Source organism: Phoenix dactylifera, chromosome 9 (genome assembly GCF_009389715.1).
Source record: "Phoenix dactylifera cultivar Barhee BC4 chromosome 9, palm_55x_up_171113_PBpolish2nd_filt_p, whole genome shotgun sequence".
In the NCBI taxonomy this organism is placed as follows: domain Eukaryota; kingdom Viridiplantae; phylum Streptophyta; class Magnoliopsida; order Arecales; family Arecaceae; genus Phoenix; species Phoenix dactylifera.
In genome coordinates, this window is record NC_052400.1 from 498,012 (window position 1) to 513,907 (window position 15,896).

General features: G+C 38.3%; 2 protein-coding genes across 8 annotated transcripts; both read left to right on the forward strand.

Moving 5' to 3' along the window:
• Positions 1-1,966: 1,966 nt before the first annotated feature.
• On the forward strand, positions 1,967-3,275 carry LOC103715639. Its single transcript, XM_008803329.3, has 2 exons — positions 1,967-2,143; positions 2,761-3,275. Exons 1-2 carry the CDS (start codon positions 2,062-2,064, stop codon positions 2,928-2,930), a joined length of 252 nt encoding a protein of 83 aa, XP_008801551.2. The 5' UTR covers positions 1,967-2,061; the 3' UTR covers positions 2,931-3,275.
• A 6,727-nt stretch (positions 3,276-10,002) lies between these two features.
• On the forward strand, positions 10,003-15,602 carry LOC103715640 (E3 ubiquitin-protein ligase RLIM-like). 7 transcript variants are annotated; one of them, XM_039129744.1, is made up of 7 exons: positions 10,003-10,137; positions 11,958-13,363; positions 13,606-13,656; positions 13,730-13,828; positions 14,397-14,552; positions 15,005-15,120; positions 15,231-15,602. In XM_039129744.1, exons 2-6 carry the CDS (start codon positions 12,026-12,028, stop codon positions 15,086-15,088), a joined length of 1,728 nt encoding a protein of 575 aa, XP_038985672.1. In that variant the 5' UTR covers positions 10,003-10,137; positions 11,958-12,025; the 3' UTR covers positions 15,089-15,120; positions 15,231-15,602. The 7 variants fall into 7 exon arrangements, with proteins under 7 accessions (XP_038985672.1, XP_038985669.1, XP_038985666.1 ...); XM_039129741.1 differs by lacking the exon at positions 15,231-15,602 and adding an exon at positions 14,658-14,892; XM_039129738.1 differs by lacking the exons at positions 15,005-15,120; positions 15,231-15,602 and adding an exon at positions 14,658-14,998.
• Positions 15,603-15,896: the final 294 nt, after the last annotated feature.

Consider the following 15,896-nt stretch of genomic DNA (forward strand, 5'->3'; position numbering starts at 1 on the left):
CGTACCGTGTCATCAGATCCCAACAAATTTATAATGGGACATCGTTTGCGTTCTTTACTGCCTTGTCCACAGAAGGAAAACACATTTTCCTCTTTAACAATGATATCTAAGTAATCAATATCGGCACGTAGAATCATTGATCATAGGAAGACTATTCTAAACCATCTATTTTTAAGATTTTTTTCATAAATATTCTTATAAATATCAAATTTTATATAAATATTCTTTCAAAATTAATATTTGCATATATATATACTTTCGTAATATATTTATTTTGTTATTCTATTTTTTATTCTTATTTTTTATATATATTCACACTATCTAACGTCGTTAAAAAAATTAACGGTTTAAAATTAAAATAACTAAAAAATATCCTTAATGGGTAGATGTACAAAAATAAATATAAAGCAAACGCAATGAAAGACAAAAAAATAATTTCAAAATTTTATTTATTTTTAATTAAAATAAATATGATTTTTATTAATGATGTTAGAAGAATCATTATATTAGGATTATTTATGCAAAAACAGTATTTTATGATGTTATAGAAATAAATATAAATTTTAAAAAGGTATTAACGTTAATTTGAATTTATCAAAAATATTCATGCAAAAAAAAAATTTGTATAAAAAAGTGATAATCTCTCTAAAAAAAATATAGGAAGAAATTCTTGAATACATGCAAAGGACTTTTGTATCAATATATATATATATATATATATATATATATATATATATATATATATATATATATATATATATATATATATATATATATATATATATATATATATATATATATGCCCCTAGTTATAGGGTTTTTATCATTTGTTTTATTATTGTTATTCAGGATCCATCAAGTGATGTTGATGGAATTAATTTTTTTTTTTAGGATGGATGACTCACCCATGATGAGTACAAATATATTCAACAAAATTAAAAAATAGTATATTATAGAGCATACATGGCAGCACTTCATTTTAGTCCATAAAATATAATTTATATGGCTGGCCGCATAGCCGGCGATTCAAAGCGCGAGAGACAGACGAACGAGAGCAGAGAGTACGGTGGAGTGGTACCAGATACGAACTTTGCCTCACGGTCCTCCATCCCCATGAATCGACACGTGTCCCGGCGTTTTGCAGTCCGTGAAGCCCGTTAAGCCGGCTGGCATTGTCGCACGTGTTCCTCGACGTCGGCACGAGGACCACCTCGGGTCCCCGTCCGAGCGCGAAAAAAAAAAAAAAAGGGAAGCCTCTACGTGGCGGTCGCTTCGTCCTCACTCGCGGAGCCGACGACACGAGCGGAGACCGGCAAACCGGAACCCGGAAAATTAAGAGGAGGGGGACAAAGGCACGAGAATTAATTGCCTACGCTGCGTCCATCAGCATCGCCATGAACGCGGCCAATCATGAAATAAATGAGCCCTCGTTGGCTACCTACACAGCCACGTGGCGCCCGATCTAAAGGACCAGGAGAGGAAACTGGACCATATTGTTAAAAAATAATTTTTTATTAATATTTTCCTAAATACTAAATTTTGTATGAATACCTACTTAAAATTAGTATTTACATATATAATTAATATTTACTATTCCATTTTTTTTAATTTTTATTTTTGCATATGTACCACTTCATCTTGTTAAAAAATTAATGGTTTCAAATTAAAACAACTAAAATATATTTAATGGATAGATATGTAAAAAAAATATTTACAAAACAGTAGACAAAAAATATTTATTTTATTTTTAATTAAAATAAATATAATTTTTATTAATGGTGTTGGAAGAGCTAATAAAGGTATTTATGCAAAAATAGTATTTTATTAAAATAAGAAATAAATATAAATTTTAAGCAGGTACTTATGTAAAATTAAATTTTGAGAAGAGTTTTTATGAAAAAATAATCAAAAAACAAGTGCATAAAGAGGGTGGGACGAGGCGACGTGTCGAGATCTGGAGCAGATTAGGCGGCGCACGCCAAGCGACGGTCGAGCAGCTTCTTTTAAAGCGAGGCTGCGTCCAGATGGCAGGGGGCGAGAGAAAGCGGTGCGCGGAGGAGGATGGAGTGGTGGCACCGGGTGGTGGTGCCGGTGAAGCGAGCGCTCATCGCACTCGCCGCCCGCATCCGGCCCCGGAAAGACGGTGAGATCCTTCTCTCTCTCTCTCTCTCTCTCTCTCTCTCTCTCTCTCTCTCTCTCTTCGTCGCCAAGTTGGCGCCTTGCGAAATCCGATGATGGGCACGGCCAGCACCGCGGGCCAATGCGCGCGATCGGATCTCCCCGCCCGTCCCCCAGCTGCCGGGCACCGGCGAGGGAGCTTTTATCAAAATCTTTAATGATTCGCTAGAGTCCATTCTGGTCCGTGTGATCTCTGAAACAATCTGTCTCTCTTCCGTTTTTCCCGGGTTCTTTCCACAATTTCATGTTTTTACCAGGCAATTTTGTTCGAGTTTAATTCTCGTATCAGTGATCACACTTTATGTCTCTTAGTTTACTGTAGTTTATAGAAATTTTGTTTAGTTTTATTTTTTTTAAAAAAAAATGGTTCGAATTTTGTGCCTATGTCCAATTCAAGAAATGCCAACCACCAAATGTCCAATTCATAATTCACTTGTGCCACCCTTCAAGGGACGCCAAGATTTTTGAGTCCAATGTGGATTATTTTATTTGATGTGTCTCTATAATTTGGCAAAGCTAGTTCTACTACTATATGGCATGGCTTGCTAAATGTGTTCATGCTCCATGTATGTGAATTGGCAGGAGGTGGGATTCTAAAGCTTCACAACGACGTCCAGAGTTGTGGGTATCGAGACGTCGAGGTGATGTGGGAGCTACTGCAAAGGTCGGAGGAGCCGGAGCCGGAGCTCTCTCATTCTTCAAAAAAGAGGCGGCCGGTTGGAAGGGTGTCGGTGTGGTCGGGCCGGACCTAGCCCAATTGAGCAACTCCGGCGTTGCAGCATGCACCAAGGGCGCTTGATCAAGCTGTAATCACCCTGCAGCTTGGCCATCTGCAATAATTAAGCTCGTAGGACACCCCATTGTACAGGCCTCCTCAATTTTGATATGTACAAAGTGTTAGCTACCTAGCGTATAATAAATAATAATTAAGATAAAGAGGAGAGGTGCAAGTCACAAGAGCTTCTTATCAAGAATACATAATTTTGCTTGTTGGACTCCAAAGAGACTTCGTGATACTCATTTGTGGCCTTGTAATAAACTTTTACCTATGATCGGAGCCGTCTTCATGGCTAATCTAGGATCTATTGCTCGTTCTCTTAGGACATACTCTCATCTCATATCTCCATTAGTGGTGCTAAACAAGTATCAGTAGATTGCTTATTTGTGTACATTCTGGGTTTGTGAGTAATTTTTGGCAAGAGCTGCATTTTGAGGTCAAAGGCTATTTCGGTTTAATATAGACACTAAATAAGACTTGCATCCATTATTTATATTTGTTGGCCCGGCCCAACAACCTGATTGCGGAACCTTGATTGTAATTATGAGATGGTTTAATTCGTTGGCAGCAATAGAGTGATCCACGACCACGACAAATTTTGAGGGCTCGGTCCATTGACCGGCCCGCACACAGTTGGACCAGGCCTATTGGCATAAGAAGAAGAAAGAGGAAAAAGAGGGAAGAAGAGAAAAGAAGAGGAAGAAAGAAGAGGAAGAAGAAGAGAAGAAGAAGGGAGGTCGGGCCGCAGGCCTTGGGCTAGCCCTTTCCCGGGCACTCCGACGAGGGGTCGTCCCTTTCTTGGGAAGAAGAGAAAGGAAAAGGAAAGAAAAAGAAAAAAAAAAAGAAGTTAAGAAACTGTTTTCTATGATGCTGATAGATATAATAAAATTGTCGGCCGGATCTAGAAACTTGTGAGCAAATCAAAGTACATAGTCTGTCATAAATTTTATTGATTTCTAATTACTATTTAATTATAAGCATAAAATTATAAAATTATATTTGATATGATGTATTTTTTTAAAATTAGTATCAAGCATATGGTTGTATGTGATTCATAATTTTGATTAAATGACATCCTTCATGAATACTATATTGTGTGCACATGAATCATGATGATGTACAAAATTGCATGAAAATGATGTTTGTAGCATGATTATGGGTTTTACACAATATGATGCCATTAGTTATCCTTCAATCTAATTATGATGTGTGATATATGAAAAGTATGAAATAATTTATAAAACTTTAAATTGCTGAGTACGACCCTCGCCAGCAGATTATAATAGCTCGGCATATGGCTCTCGTCAGCAGATTATAATAGCTTGGCATACGGCCTTCGCCAGCGAGTTATAATAGCTCGACATACGGCCCTCGCCAGCAAGTTATAATAGCTCGATATACGGCCCTCGCTAGCAGGTTATAATAGCCCCGTCAACAGGTAATAATAATTGGCAAAGATTACGACTCGGTCACGGATAATAATAGTGACCATAAATAGTTGCACTATCATCTTAGAGTACGGATTTCAAAGCATAGATAATGGCAACGTTTTATTATGCATATCTATATTTATGAATTTGCATGATTGGGCATGCATTGCTTTATGACTGTTTTGGATATATGATATATGAAATATTTTACTTTGTTATAATTGTTATTTTTCTTAAATTAATGCATTGGCATAGAAAATATTATGCTTGATTCGATAAGATTGTGTATGGTTACTTACTGAGTCATATAACTCACGCCACTCTATGTATTTTCTTACTGATATATAATATTGTTAGGAGCAGAGGGCGTGATGTCCTTCATAGGTTTGGAAAAATTGTAACTTCAAATTGTTCAAATTTGTAGAGCGTTGTACCGTTTCCTATTGATGAAACATTTTATGATATTTATGAATAAAATTGTTTATTTGAAATGAAATTGTTAATGTGGCTTCATGTTATTGAGGGCAAAGGATTTGCAATAGCAGGGCCATGTTACAGGCCGAATTTGGGGCCTGAACACATACAATAATATTTGAAGTCAAAATTTTGAGAGTATTTGTGATCAAAGGTGGTAGGATTTGCGGACTATGTGGCTGCCTACCGTGGTATCGTAAGTCTGTGGGCGTGAATTATTGGGGTGTAGGAAAGCGCCTAAAGGCAACGGCTTCAGCTTTTAGGTCTGGCGTTTTCCTGGCTGGTGCAAGGCTGATACCGTAGTTTTTATGTATAAAATGCCCCGAAAAAAAAAAGAAGAAGAAGAAGAAGAAGAAGTGCAACATGGTGAACTTTGATATCAAATTGGATCTAGGGAGGCCTCTCTGTATATATGCTTGGCCTGGAACATTAGCACCCACCAAGTATGGCCCAAACCGGCCCATGCCGCTCTCAGCTCAGCATCTGACATCAAGGTGTCAAAAATCTAACAACCACCAACAACAACCACTCTGGAGTTCGGGCCTTTGATGATAAAACTAGCACTTTTTCTCCTACCGTCCTATAGCACTCATCTATCTAAATTGACCTTAAAAAAGTTCGGGATGAGGGCTTTCAGGTGGAAAACACCATCCGAGGCGCTCCACGAGCAGAAGTAGAGCTTCAAATGTCCTAAGCTATCAAGGACCTAACTACATAGATAAACTTTGCCGCCTGTACCAAGATCTACCGTTCAGTAGCATCATGCACCATAAAGGGACATGATGAATGGCTACATGACAAACACAATACACAGCCAGAAACTACTTGCTGATGGGTCCACTAAAACTTCCATCATCCATGGCCATATTAAGAATTACCCTAATTAATGTATGAACACCGCCAAATGACTATAATCTTTTTCGAGAAAGAATAGCTAGTTGAGGGTTTTTTTCTCTACTGTATCCAGATGCAAGACAATTTGTCAGAAAGCTCAAAGAGTTTTCTCCTGAAATTAAGCAAATAGGCGCAGGTTAATGTTCTCTTTGCCTGCTGTTAATTATCATCCTATCCATTTCATTAGCATCAGATGTTATGCTGTGATTTTGGACCTGTCACTTCGTTAAATGTGACATGGTGAGTAGTTTCTTGTGGTTTTCATGTTTAAATATTAGCTTATTCAATTTATAATTAATATCTTCCAGCTTCATTCTAATGGAGGCTTTCGTTGCGCATCCGGTATTGTCAAGTGGCTTCCATTACGTGCATTCTATGGTCCATTGCGATTGGAACAGCCGAAGGTTTGATGATAAGGTTATTAGAATAATTGGTTGGTCTAGAGTGAAGTAATGAGCAACAGAGAAAAAGCAGTGCAATAAGAGGGAATTAAAAAAAATATTGGTTAGATGGAAGAGGATGTTGAGGTTGACATCTAGTTAAAGAAAATACTAAATAAGACCATGGCAAATGAGAGAGTTTTTTTTTTTTGGAAAACTAAAAAACAAAGGAGGCTAGCATCATCCACTCCATTAAGCAAGAAACTTTGATGAAAGCTGAAAAAGATTGGTGTGTGAGATTTCAAGTACAAGAAACTGCATCAAACCCAAAACAAACATTATAGTCTCTTTCTTGTTAAGCCAATGAAACATGAACTAATATGTGTCTTTTAGAATAAAATGTGGCGAATTATTAGCATTTTACTGAAAGAGCAAATATGGATAAATAAAGTGATCATCATGCATAATAGATGTCATATATATGGCTCTCCATTCAGATCCCATCGAGATTGGACAATATTGGTCTTATATCAATGATCCAAGTGATTAGGTATAATCTATTATCTCTAAACAACTTATACACAAAAAATCATATGATCGAAAAAATGTACACAATTTAATGTTATTTAGTTTGTTCTCAAAAAAAAAGGATTCCATTCCCAGTGGGATCCAATTTGAGACCGAATCTATGCAGAATCGGTGCTGAACAAGTTATGGAAGCTTGGTTTTAGTTTTCTTTCTGATCCAAGTCACAGCTCTCGTCTTCTAACTTCAAGTTTGGAGATATTTGAACCGATACAGGATAAGCTTGGATTCATTTTGATTAGACCCACTTGCACCATGCCATCTCGAGACCCACTTACATCAGTTGGTCCCACAGAATGGGTCACCTTCTGCACCTGTCACCAATAGATGGATGACTGATTGCGCATTAGTCCCCTTAGCCGTAAGTCTATAAGCTTGAGACAAACGTGAGAAGGACAATTGTAAAGTAGTTGGCTCACATCATAGGATGGTTCTGCACCACATTATCTATAATGACAAAAGAAATAAGAGAGAAACAAGTTAGGCTCCACCATCACCTCCATCCTTTTCCTCAACCACTTTTGTGCCTAAAACTTAAAATTTTCAATGCACTGGTTTACTAAAAGATCTATTCACTCATAGATATGACTAGAACTGGGTCCAAACTAGTGATCGGGTGTCTCTCTCTCTCTGTCTCTTTTTGTATACATTCATGAGAATCAGCAAATAAGATATTGAAAAATTTATCGTCCATAGAGTAAGCTTAAGTATTAGGTCAAACTGGTCCGGTTTATTACCAAGCTAGGATTATATCTCATTTCCGAACTTGAGCCGACCCATGAAATAGGAGTAGTTGTATTAGGTTTAAGTCAAATTCATTTGTGCTAGCTGTTCGATCCAAACTTAAGCTCATTTGCACCTTGTGTGCGTCAGCTGTCAATTGCCCTGGGATGTAAACTTAATCTTTTGAAGGGAAATGCTCTCAAAATTTAATTACATCTCTTGGCCATGACCATGAAACTAGTTGCAACCAGTCATTGCTTCACCACTGGGAAGGCATTTCTCAAGTCCATCCAGGCTAAGCCAATTTGCAATATGACCTCATATACGGGAAAGTTGGGTAAAGATAATTGGATGGCAGTCACAGGAGCTAGGATTCTTAATTATTTTGAAATTACTTATAATTAATCAATCCAATTATGGCGCTCCATTCCATCCGGAGGAAAGCTGACGAAGTAACCTACTTGCGAAAATTCCTCCAGCTTTTTCAAAGCAAAGTGGAGGCCAAATGCTGATGATCTCTTTTTCAAGTAATCATCATCCTTCTTTTATTCCTTTTTTTCTCCAGAAAAAAAAAAAGCTATGCCCCACCAAGAGGAGATGCTGCCTCGAAAGGGTTCGGATTGTGTCCTTCACAAGACGTAATAATTCATCTTCTTTCGGAACATCAACTATTGAATCGCATAATATTCGCTTCAAAGTTTACGTAATTAGATAGATAAAAAAGATTCGAGTGGCGAAAAAAGATCAATCATTACACAAGATACAACTCGAATTCCCTCAAGAGAAGGCACTTTGGAATAAAACACACGGCATAAAGAGAAGACAAAAGAAGAGGCTGGTAGATACTGTACGAGGAGAAAGGCTGATGGCATGCTTTAGTTTGTCGATGGATTAGACTTAGCTAGTGGTTTCTTTAAAGCTCCTTAAAGTCTAATTGGTTGCTAATTAAAATACTTGTTTTTAATGAAATGGGAGGTTAGCACTCATGATAAGCCAGGTTCAGCTAACCCAGTAGTAGTTTTCATTTATGAGCAGTGCTGTGTCCCACCTGTCTCTCCCTTGTCAATCCTCCGTATCATATGGCATGAGATGAGAGAAATGATGTAATTTACACTACTTATAGGATAAGTTTTATGTGTCACCTTTTTGACAGAACCATGTCAAATGGAAAATTAAAGAGGAACCTTTATAGAGAGTGTAACCTTTTTTATTATTATTTATATGATTTATGATGTGGGATCTTAGCCTACCATGCTTGTCAATGATGGAACCCTGTATTTATCCTCTTGATTACTTCAAGGTTACTTGAATCCCATAGCACATTTGTGTTGACTTGAAAATATTTACACATTCATGATGATGCTACAGTTGACCAACTAGGGTGTATGCTTAGTTTGTCAATCATTTTGGTCGGCCATACGAGTTTTGGTTGGCTCAAACATCTAATAGTTCTTTTCTTGGATGGTAATATTCTAGATTTCATCATAAGTTAAAGAAACTAATTGCGAGGGGATGCGGTAGGAATTGGCTTTAAAAAATGTGCACATATTTGTATATATTAGCATCTTGATCCTAAGTCATATTCACCTCATAAATATTGGGTCTGTTGTAATCAATATTTTGCAAGTAGGGACTTGTAACTAATAGTTGGATTGGCTTGAACCTAGTTTTGTTTACACTACAATCAAAACTCACATCTCAGCTTTATAGCTTTAAGTGAATACTTATGCTTACTCCATCGAACAGAACATGCCACAATTGCATATAGTTTGAACAATATATCTTGCTATTTATGAGATCATAAGTTCCGACAAAATATTCTTATAGGCTTCTTTTTAGCATCAATGGTACGGTTGTTGCACGAGTAGAGTAGGTGATGTCAAGCCTCGTACACTATATCCTTGTATCTACTTATAGACCGAAATCATAATGAAGCAATCTTACCGCAAAGATGTTTCATCATTCACACCATTATGAAAGGAGACTCAGCCACTGTGATAAGATGGATTCAGAGAGGCCCGAGGAGGGAGCACCCCTAATTCGAGATATATGACCAATGGGCAGGAATGAGGAAGCTTTTCAGGCCAAACATATATTTAGGAAGGCGTACGGGGCTGCGAATTGGGTGGATGCTTATATGACCAGTCATTTCGATGGTACTCTATGGACCCGAGAGGGGGAGCTATTTCGAACACTCTGTGATATTTTGTTTTCGAACTTTATTGAGTGTGTCTGTAGTCGTATAGTATGACGTGCCGGCTCTAGCAGCAAAAAATAAAATAAAATAAAAAAATAATTTTTATTTGTTTGTGATTAAAAAAAAAGAAAGAATTAAATGAGAGAAGAGGGAGAGTACAAGATTTTGGGCGGACGATCGGCCCGCGGCTCCCATGTGCGGTCCGCAAAAGCGTGGGCACTCCCCGGCCCCATCTCCCCCAATCGTGACGCAGATCGCACGGCCGAAATCCGATCTCTCGGGCGCTCAGGTTTGGCTGCTACGCGTTTCGTCTCCACTTGGACATTGCTGGGTGCGGGGGTATGAAAAGCCTCGGATCTCCTTTGTTCGGCTTGTTTCATCTCTCTCTCTCTCTCTCTCTCTCTCTCTCTCTCTCTCTGTGACCCGCGCGCGTACGCACACAGCGGAGCGATCGATTCGGCGTCGCCTCTTGCGTGTCCGGTACGCTGCCACCGAAAGGTATGGGGCAAAAAGGTGGTATTTTCTCTCCTATTTTTGTGTTCCATTTTATGTGATCGGTTTTGAATCTCTTCTATCTGAAAAATTTCAGCTTTTCTCTGCTAAATATGGAAGTTTCGCCTTTTTGAACGGATCAGAGCTTTGGGTTGCCCTCTTTTGCTCTGCTTTCTGTCGTGGTGTCCGGCTTTCTCTTTTGTGGATGATTGGATATGTTGCTTTAATTGGACTTTGTGTTTTTTTTTTCTTCTTCTTGGTGAAGGGATGATCTTTCTTTGTCATTTAGCGATCCTCATTGAAGATTATTTCCAAGCAAAAAACTGTTTTCAATCTGTTCTGTTTGTCAACCACCCATGAAAAAGAACTGGGGAAGGGGAGTCAAGTTGATCTCTTTTGAGATGTATGGCCTATTGGATATATTCATGTTGTATTATGGTGGCTGATCCTTTGAGATGCATGGAATATTGGATAGCTTCTTTCATCGATTGATCAAAGATTCTGACTTCGGAATTTGTTTATGTATCTTGGGAAAAAACCCATCCCAACATGTTCCTGAATTAGAGTTGTGTTTGATGGTACAAGATCAGATATGTGAGCTCCTTTAGAAACTTAATTTTTTGTTCTTTTTTGAACCATGGTTGTGTATGTTTTCATCTTTGACAGGTACTGTTATCTCTATGTATTATGTTTTGTCTGCTCTATGTATGATTGCCAGTACTATGCCAAGTGAATGGGTTTAATCAGCCTTTACATAATTTTTTTCCTTGAAATATGTTTCGTTTTCCTCAAGAAATTTTAGTGCTGTGTTTTATTGATGATCTGCAGCACCTAGGTGTGTGGTACAGAAGATTTATATGTTGGCATATCACTCAACGCTGTGATAAGTGCAAGGCATCAACGTATCAACGATTACAGAGATGCCCAGTTGATATCCTGAAACTTCTGCAAATATATCTCACTTTGTAACAGAAAAGCACAAAATTCTGCCCTTTCTTTATGATACATGTTCGACACGTATGTAAGTTGGATGCATCATATCATCATATGGGATGATGTCTTGCTATATAAAGTTCTCCTTGGAAGATGAGCTTAGAGATCTTAAAGTCTAAGGATTTCAAGAAGGGTTGGGTGTTTGTTTTATCTCGCAAGCTTGAAATATGGGTAGTAGCCTAACTCATGTTGTTTGCCAATCAATACTATATTCTGTCTGTACATTCCATTTGAATTTGTTTTCTTTTTGATATTTTCTCAATCGCCTTCATTTTATTCTGGTTCCCAAATTGCTTCTGCCTACAACTTGCACAAGTCAGAAAGCTGTGAAAACAAATAAAAAAAATTTCTGTAAGACTCTGGGAGCAGAATAGAAAGCATGATAAACTTGTATTAGATTGACTTTTGTTTGCAAGATTTATGTTATCTTTTGTGTGATGTATGTTTCAGGTATTAAACATAAAATAGAAGAGACGATTGTTGTGTTTATTTAATTAGTTTTTCAAATCCTTTCTTATAAATAGCTGTTTTTTTTCGAGGGTTCTACTTCTCGCTCATGACAATTGGTTTTGTAGTTTTTCCTTTTTTCCCCGATATCTGCAAGCGCTGATTTTACAGTTTTTATATAAGGCATTTGCTAACTCTAGGATCTGCCCTTCTGGTTATTTGTTGTAACATCTGACTCGTTACCTTTTCCCTATTGGAGCGGGACTCCATGTTCTTGCTACAACACTATGTATTCCTACTTGCTTTGTTCCGACTATTTTCCTTAACGTAATTAGAAAATTCCATTCCTGCTGTATTTCTTTACAAATTCAAGTTGCCACTTGCAGAACTGAGGAACTATCCTATACTGGAGAATTGAAACCTGCGATGCTTATCTCCACATTTTGATTTTCAAATGGATGAAACTATGGGTAAGAAAGTTGCTGAAGGGCATGATTTTTCTAGTAGAGGGTCCAGCATTGTTTTTAGAGACCAAAATCATGATGCTAGAAGCATTCAGTATTGCAATAGATTAGGATGCAGCACCAGGCTTAATTCCATTAAAGGAACCCAAATTGGCAACATAGAAAAAGCCAAATATGTAAAGGCTTCTTTTCATTCTACAAGCAGCAAGACCACCACAGGAGACTCTTCTAAGTCAATATCTTCTTGTAGTGGCTACCGAAAGAATTTCCAGGACAGACAGAAACAAACATTACAACGAGAGAAGGCTATAGCAGAAACTGGTAACAGGCAAGGGAAGATTGAAGATTCGGAGTGCAATGACACGCAGGGTTTCCTAGAAGATTTCGATGTCAGATCAAAGGATACAGAAGATTCAGAATTTTCAGAATCCAATCCCACATCAGCTGGCATTCAGACAGCGCTGCCAGATTCGAAGGATCTTGGGTTTCCAATTCTTGAAGGGTCATCTATGAACACAACGGAGTCGTCAGGTAGCTGCACCATTGCATCAAGTTCAAAACCTTGTAAGCAAATTAAACGTCAACTAGGTTCTGGCGATCGGGTTGTATCTTCAAGATCCTTTTTCCGGCATTCGGCTTATGCATCTAGAAACTCTGCTGATGCTGCTAGACCTGCTTCTCAAGTTCTGGGTACAGGGGTGCATAAGTGTGGTCTTAAAACTGTAGGGGTATCAGATGTTCTTCCTTCTGGTTGTTCATCATCTGACTTCAACTGCGATAGGCGGACTGATGCAGTCAGGAAGAGACCCTCTGGTAGAGAGAGTTCTGCTGCCAAAGGCAAGGGTGAAAGTGGCCCCTCAACTGGAAGATATCTAGGTTCTACGCAAACTGGGATTTCTGACTCTGGTCGATCTCTTCCACAACAACTAAAGCCTCAGCAAAATTTCATAAGGACTGGGAACCGACCTAGTAGCAGGGATAGTGGAGTTTCAGTTAGAACCCATCGAGCATCTACTGGGGATGCTAGAAGAAGGCTATCCGAGCAAGGGGTCAGCGATATCCTTCCAGTACATGAGCCTATTATGATCCCTCACTTGCAGCAGAATCGAGTTTCTATCCAAGAAACTGTTCCAGAAAGCTCATCACGTTCATTTTCTGTAGAGCTGCCAAATGTCTTGGTTAGTTCGTCTGAACATCCAGGTTCAGGTAGCCGGGCTAATCGAAATAGAATGGTTTCTCGTCCTGAAGGTAGCGGCACACATATTTCCAGCAGCACTTTGGGAGATAGAGATGGCTACAGACACTTCAACATGGACAGAATTGCAGAGGTCTTTATACAACACTTATGCAACAGCAAATCCTTGTCATATATTTTAGTTGTGCATGGTTATTAGGTGTAATCACCATATTTTCTCCAGTCCGCAGTTCTGCTAGAGTTCATTCATAGAGGATTCATAGATTGAATTAGTTTTTTTTTTTTTTAACTTGCTATATACACGGTAATTGTGTAGTGACTATAGAATGGTGTCCGAGAATTTGAACTTGAATAATGACTCATGACGCATTACAGGTATTGCTGGCTCTAGAGAGGATTGACCAAGATGAGGAGTTAACATATGAGGTTGTTGCTCTGTGTTCTACTTCCCCACATCTTATTTTTGTTTGTTTACTAAATGAGTTTTTTTTTTGTGCAGCAAGTATTGGTGCTAGAAACAAATTTGTTTTTAGGGGGCCTGAGCTTCCATGATCAGCACAGGGACATGAGAATGGACATTGATAATATGTCCTATGAGGTATATGCTTTGTCAGCATATCACACATAAATTTCAGACTTCTGTCTTTTTGGCCAAGTGTTCGTTTCAATATAGAATTTGGGCTCTCTCTTTTTTTTTCTCTCTCTCTCTTTTTCTTTTTGCTTTATTTTTTTGCATACACTATCCTCTTGTTCAACTTTTCCAGGAAAAGTTGTTTTTTTTCTTTTTTGAGAAGGCACTAGTGAAATTCTGAGGGCCCTGATTCTTCCGCTAACTACAAGCCTTTCTGTACCATATGACCAGATAGTTCTTTTCTATTTTGGCCTGGATCTTTTCATCTGCCCTTCTGCCTGAAACGTGTATTTAGCAGTCAAAAATTTGCACTCATTTTGGATAGCATAGCCATTGATTGGTTGCCATCATATAATTCATAAAATTCTTTCGATTTCCCAAGTTGATAATTTTAGTACGAGGGTTTCTACATGTGGGAAGTTCATGATCTGTTGACCAGTAGAAAGGTTGTTATGATATTGATGGTTTATCTTAAGGGTTGTCCTTTAGTTTTGAATGGTACTGGTGTCCGAGAAGCTCAATGCTTGTTGAACAGGAACTGTTAGCCCTGGAGGAGAAGATGGGTACCGTCAGCACAGCCCTTTCAGAGGAGCAATTGTCAAAATGTCTTAAGAGAAGCATATATAGACCTGCTTCTGAGGTCTTGGGAATCATGGATTCTGGTGATGACACTGAATGCAGCATATGCCAGGTACTTCTGATACTCACCGTAATGCAATGAAATTAGTTTTTAATACATGCCATTTCCTATCTGTAAGACTTTGTTACAGAATTCTTATAAGAAAAACTTCTTCAGCTTCACATTCTGATGAAGGCTGGGGAAACCATTTTACAGATTAGCAACTTTAGCCCATTTTATATGCCTGATGTTCATCGTTGCAAAGTCATGAAGGCCATTCTTTCGATATTAATTGATACAGCATCTGTCTTGGTGCATTCGGGATCAGTCCTTGCATTTGGTGGTTTTTCATTGACTACTGGTTGCTCTCTAAATTTTGCCGCAATTGGAGCTACATGAACCATATTATTGTGTATGGCCCATGTTATACTACATCTTGATTCATCTTTACCTAACACCGAATCTATATATACTCCATTCCTTCTACTTGATCTTTAATGAATACCAGAGTGTGCCCATTATAGGCTGATCGAAGCAATATGACCGTGGTAAATGGGCTCATAGTGCATTGCATGATGCATATCCATACATTGCTCGAGGATACCTAAGCAGATTTAACAAAAACTTGCTTCGCAGATCGGTATATGTTTGAATGTTCCTTTTCGGTATTTAGCTAGAATGTGTTGAAAGTATTTAGACTGTTAGAATATCTCTTTTCTCCAAATTGGATGATGTGCTTTTTCCTTTCAGGAAGAGTATGTCAGTGGGGATGAGATAGGCAAATTGGCATGCGAGCATCGCTTCCATGTGGCCTGCATCCATCAGTGGCTTCGGCAGAAGAATTGGTGCCCAATTTGCAAAGCATCTGCCATTCCCTCCTAGAGAACATCCAAAGTGAAGAAGCAAATCCTCTGTGTCTGAACACTGATCAGAGGCTTCCTGTACAAAGAATCTTTTCACATTCCTCCTAGAAAATAAACCTAGGATTGCAGGACCTTATCTCAGGTTCTAGTCCAAATGTCAATCTGCATTTTTTGAAAACCCTTTAGTAGAACTGTTCATAAGGGTGTCATCTTCTGTTTCATTTGATTGTTCATATATAAGGATATCTCTTCTGTTTCATTTGTCCTTTTTTTTTTTACTCCTATAATATTAATCAACACAAAACAAAAAAAAGGAAAAACCATATGCAAATCTCTTTTTTTTTAGCGAGAAGCCCAAGTTCTTATATCAGAAAGCTGACATCCACTACAGAGTTATGGCATAGTAGAGGAGTCCAACTAAAATAGTAATCTTTTTCTCTTAAGAGTGACAAGGCATGCCGTCTGATAACTGGAATTCTCCTAACAAAGTCTCTCGATTTGTATGGGAGGTCATAGCTAAGTAACTTCGCCGAGCCTTCCTGTCCTGACACTA

Excerpts from the sequence above, each read along its gene's own strand:
- LOC103715639 (XM_008803329.3), top strand. The coding sequence starts at position 2,062 with ATGGAGTGGTGGCACCGGGTGGTGGTGCCGGTGAAGCGAGCGCTCATC. Across the intron at positions 2,144-2,760 it reads CATCCGGCCCCGGAAAGACG|GAGGTGGGATTCTAAAGCTT; the intron begins GTGAGATCCTTC and ends GTGAATTGGCAG.
- LOC103715640 (XM_039129741.1), top strand. The coding sequence starts at position 12,026 with ATGGATGAAACTATGGGTAAGAAAGTTGCTGAAGGGCATGATTTTTCT. Across the intron at positions 13,657-13,729 it reads ATGAGGAGTTAACATATGAG|CAAGTATTGGTGCTAGAAAC; the intron begins GTTGTTGCTCTG and ends TTTTTTGTGCAG. Across the intron at positions 14,553-14,657 it reads CTGAATGCAGCATATGCCAG|CTTCACATTCTGATGAAGGC; the intron begins GTACTTCTGATA and ends AAACTTCTTCAG.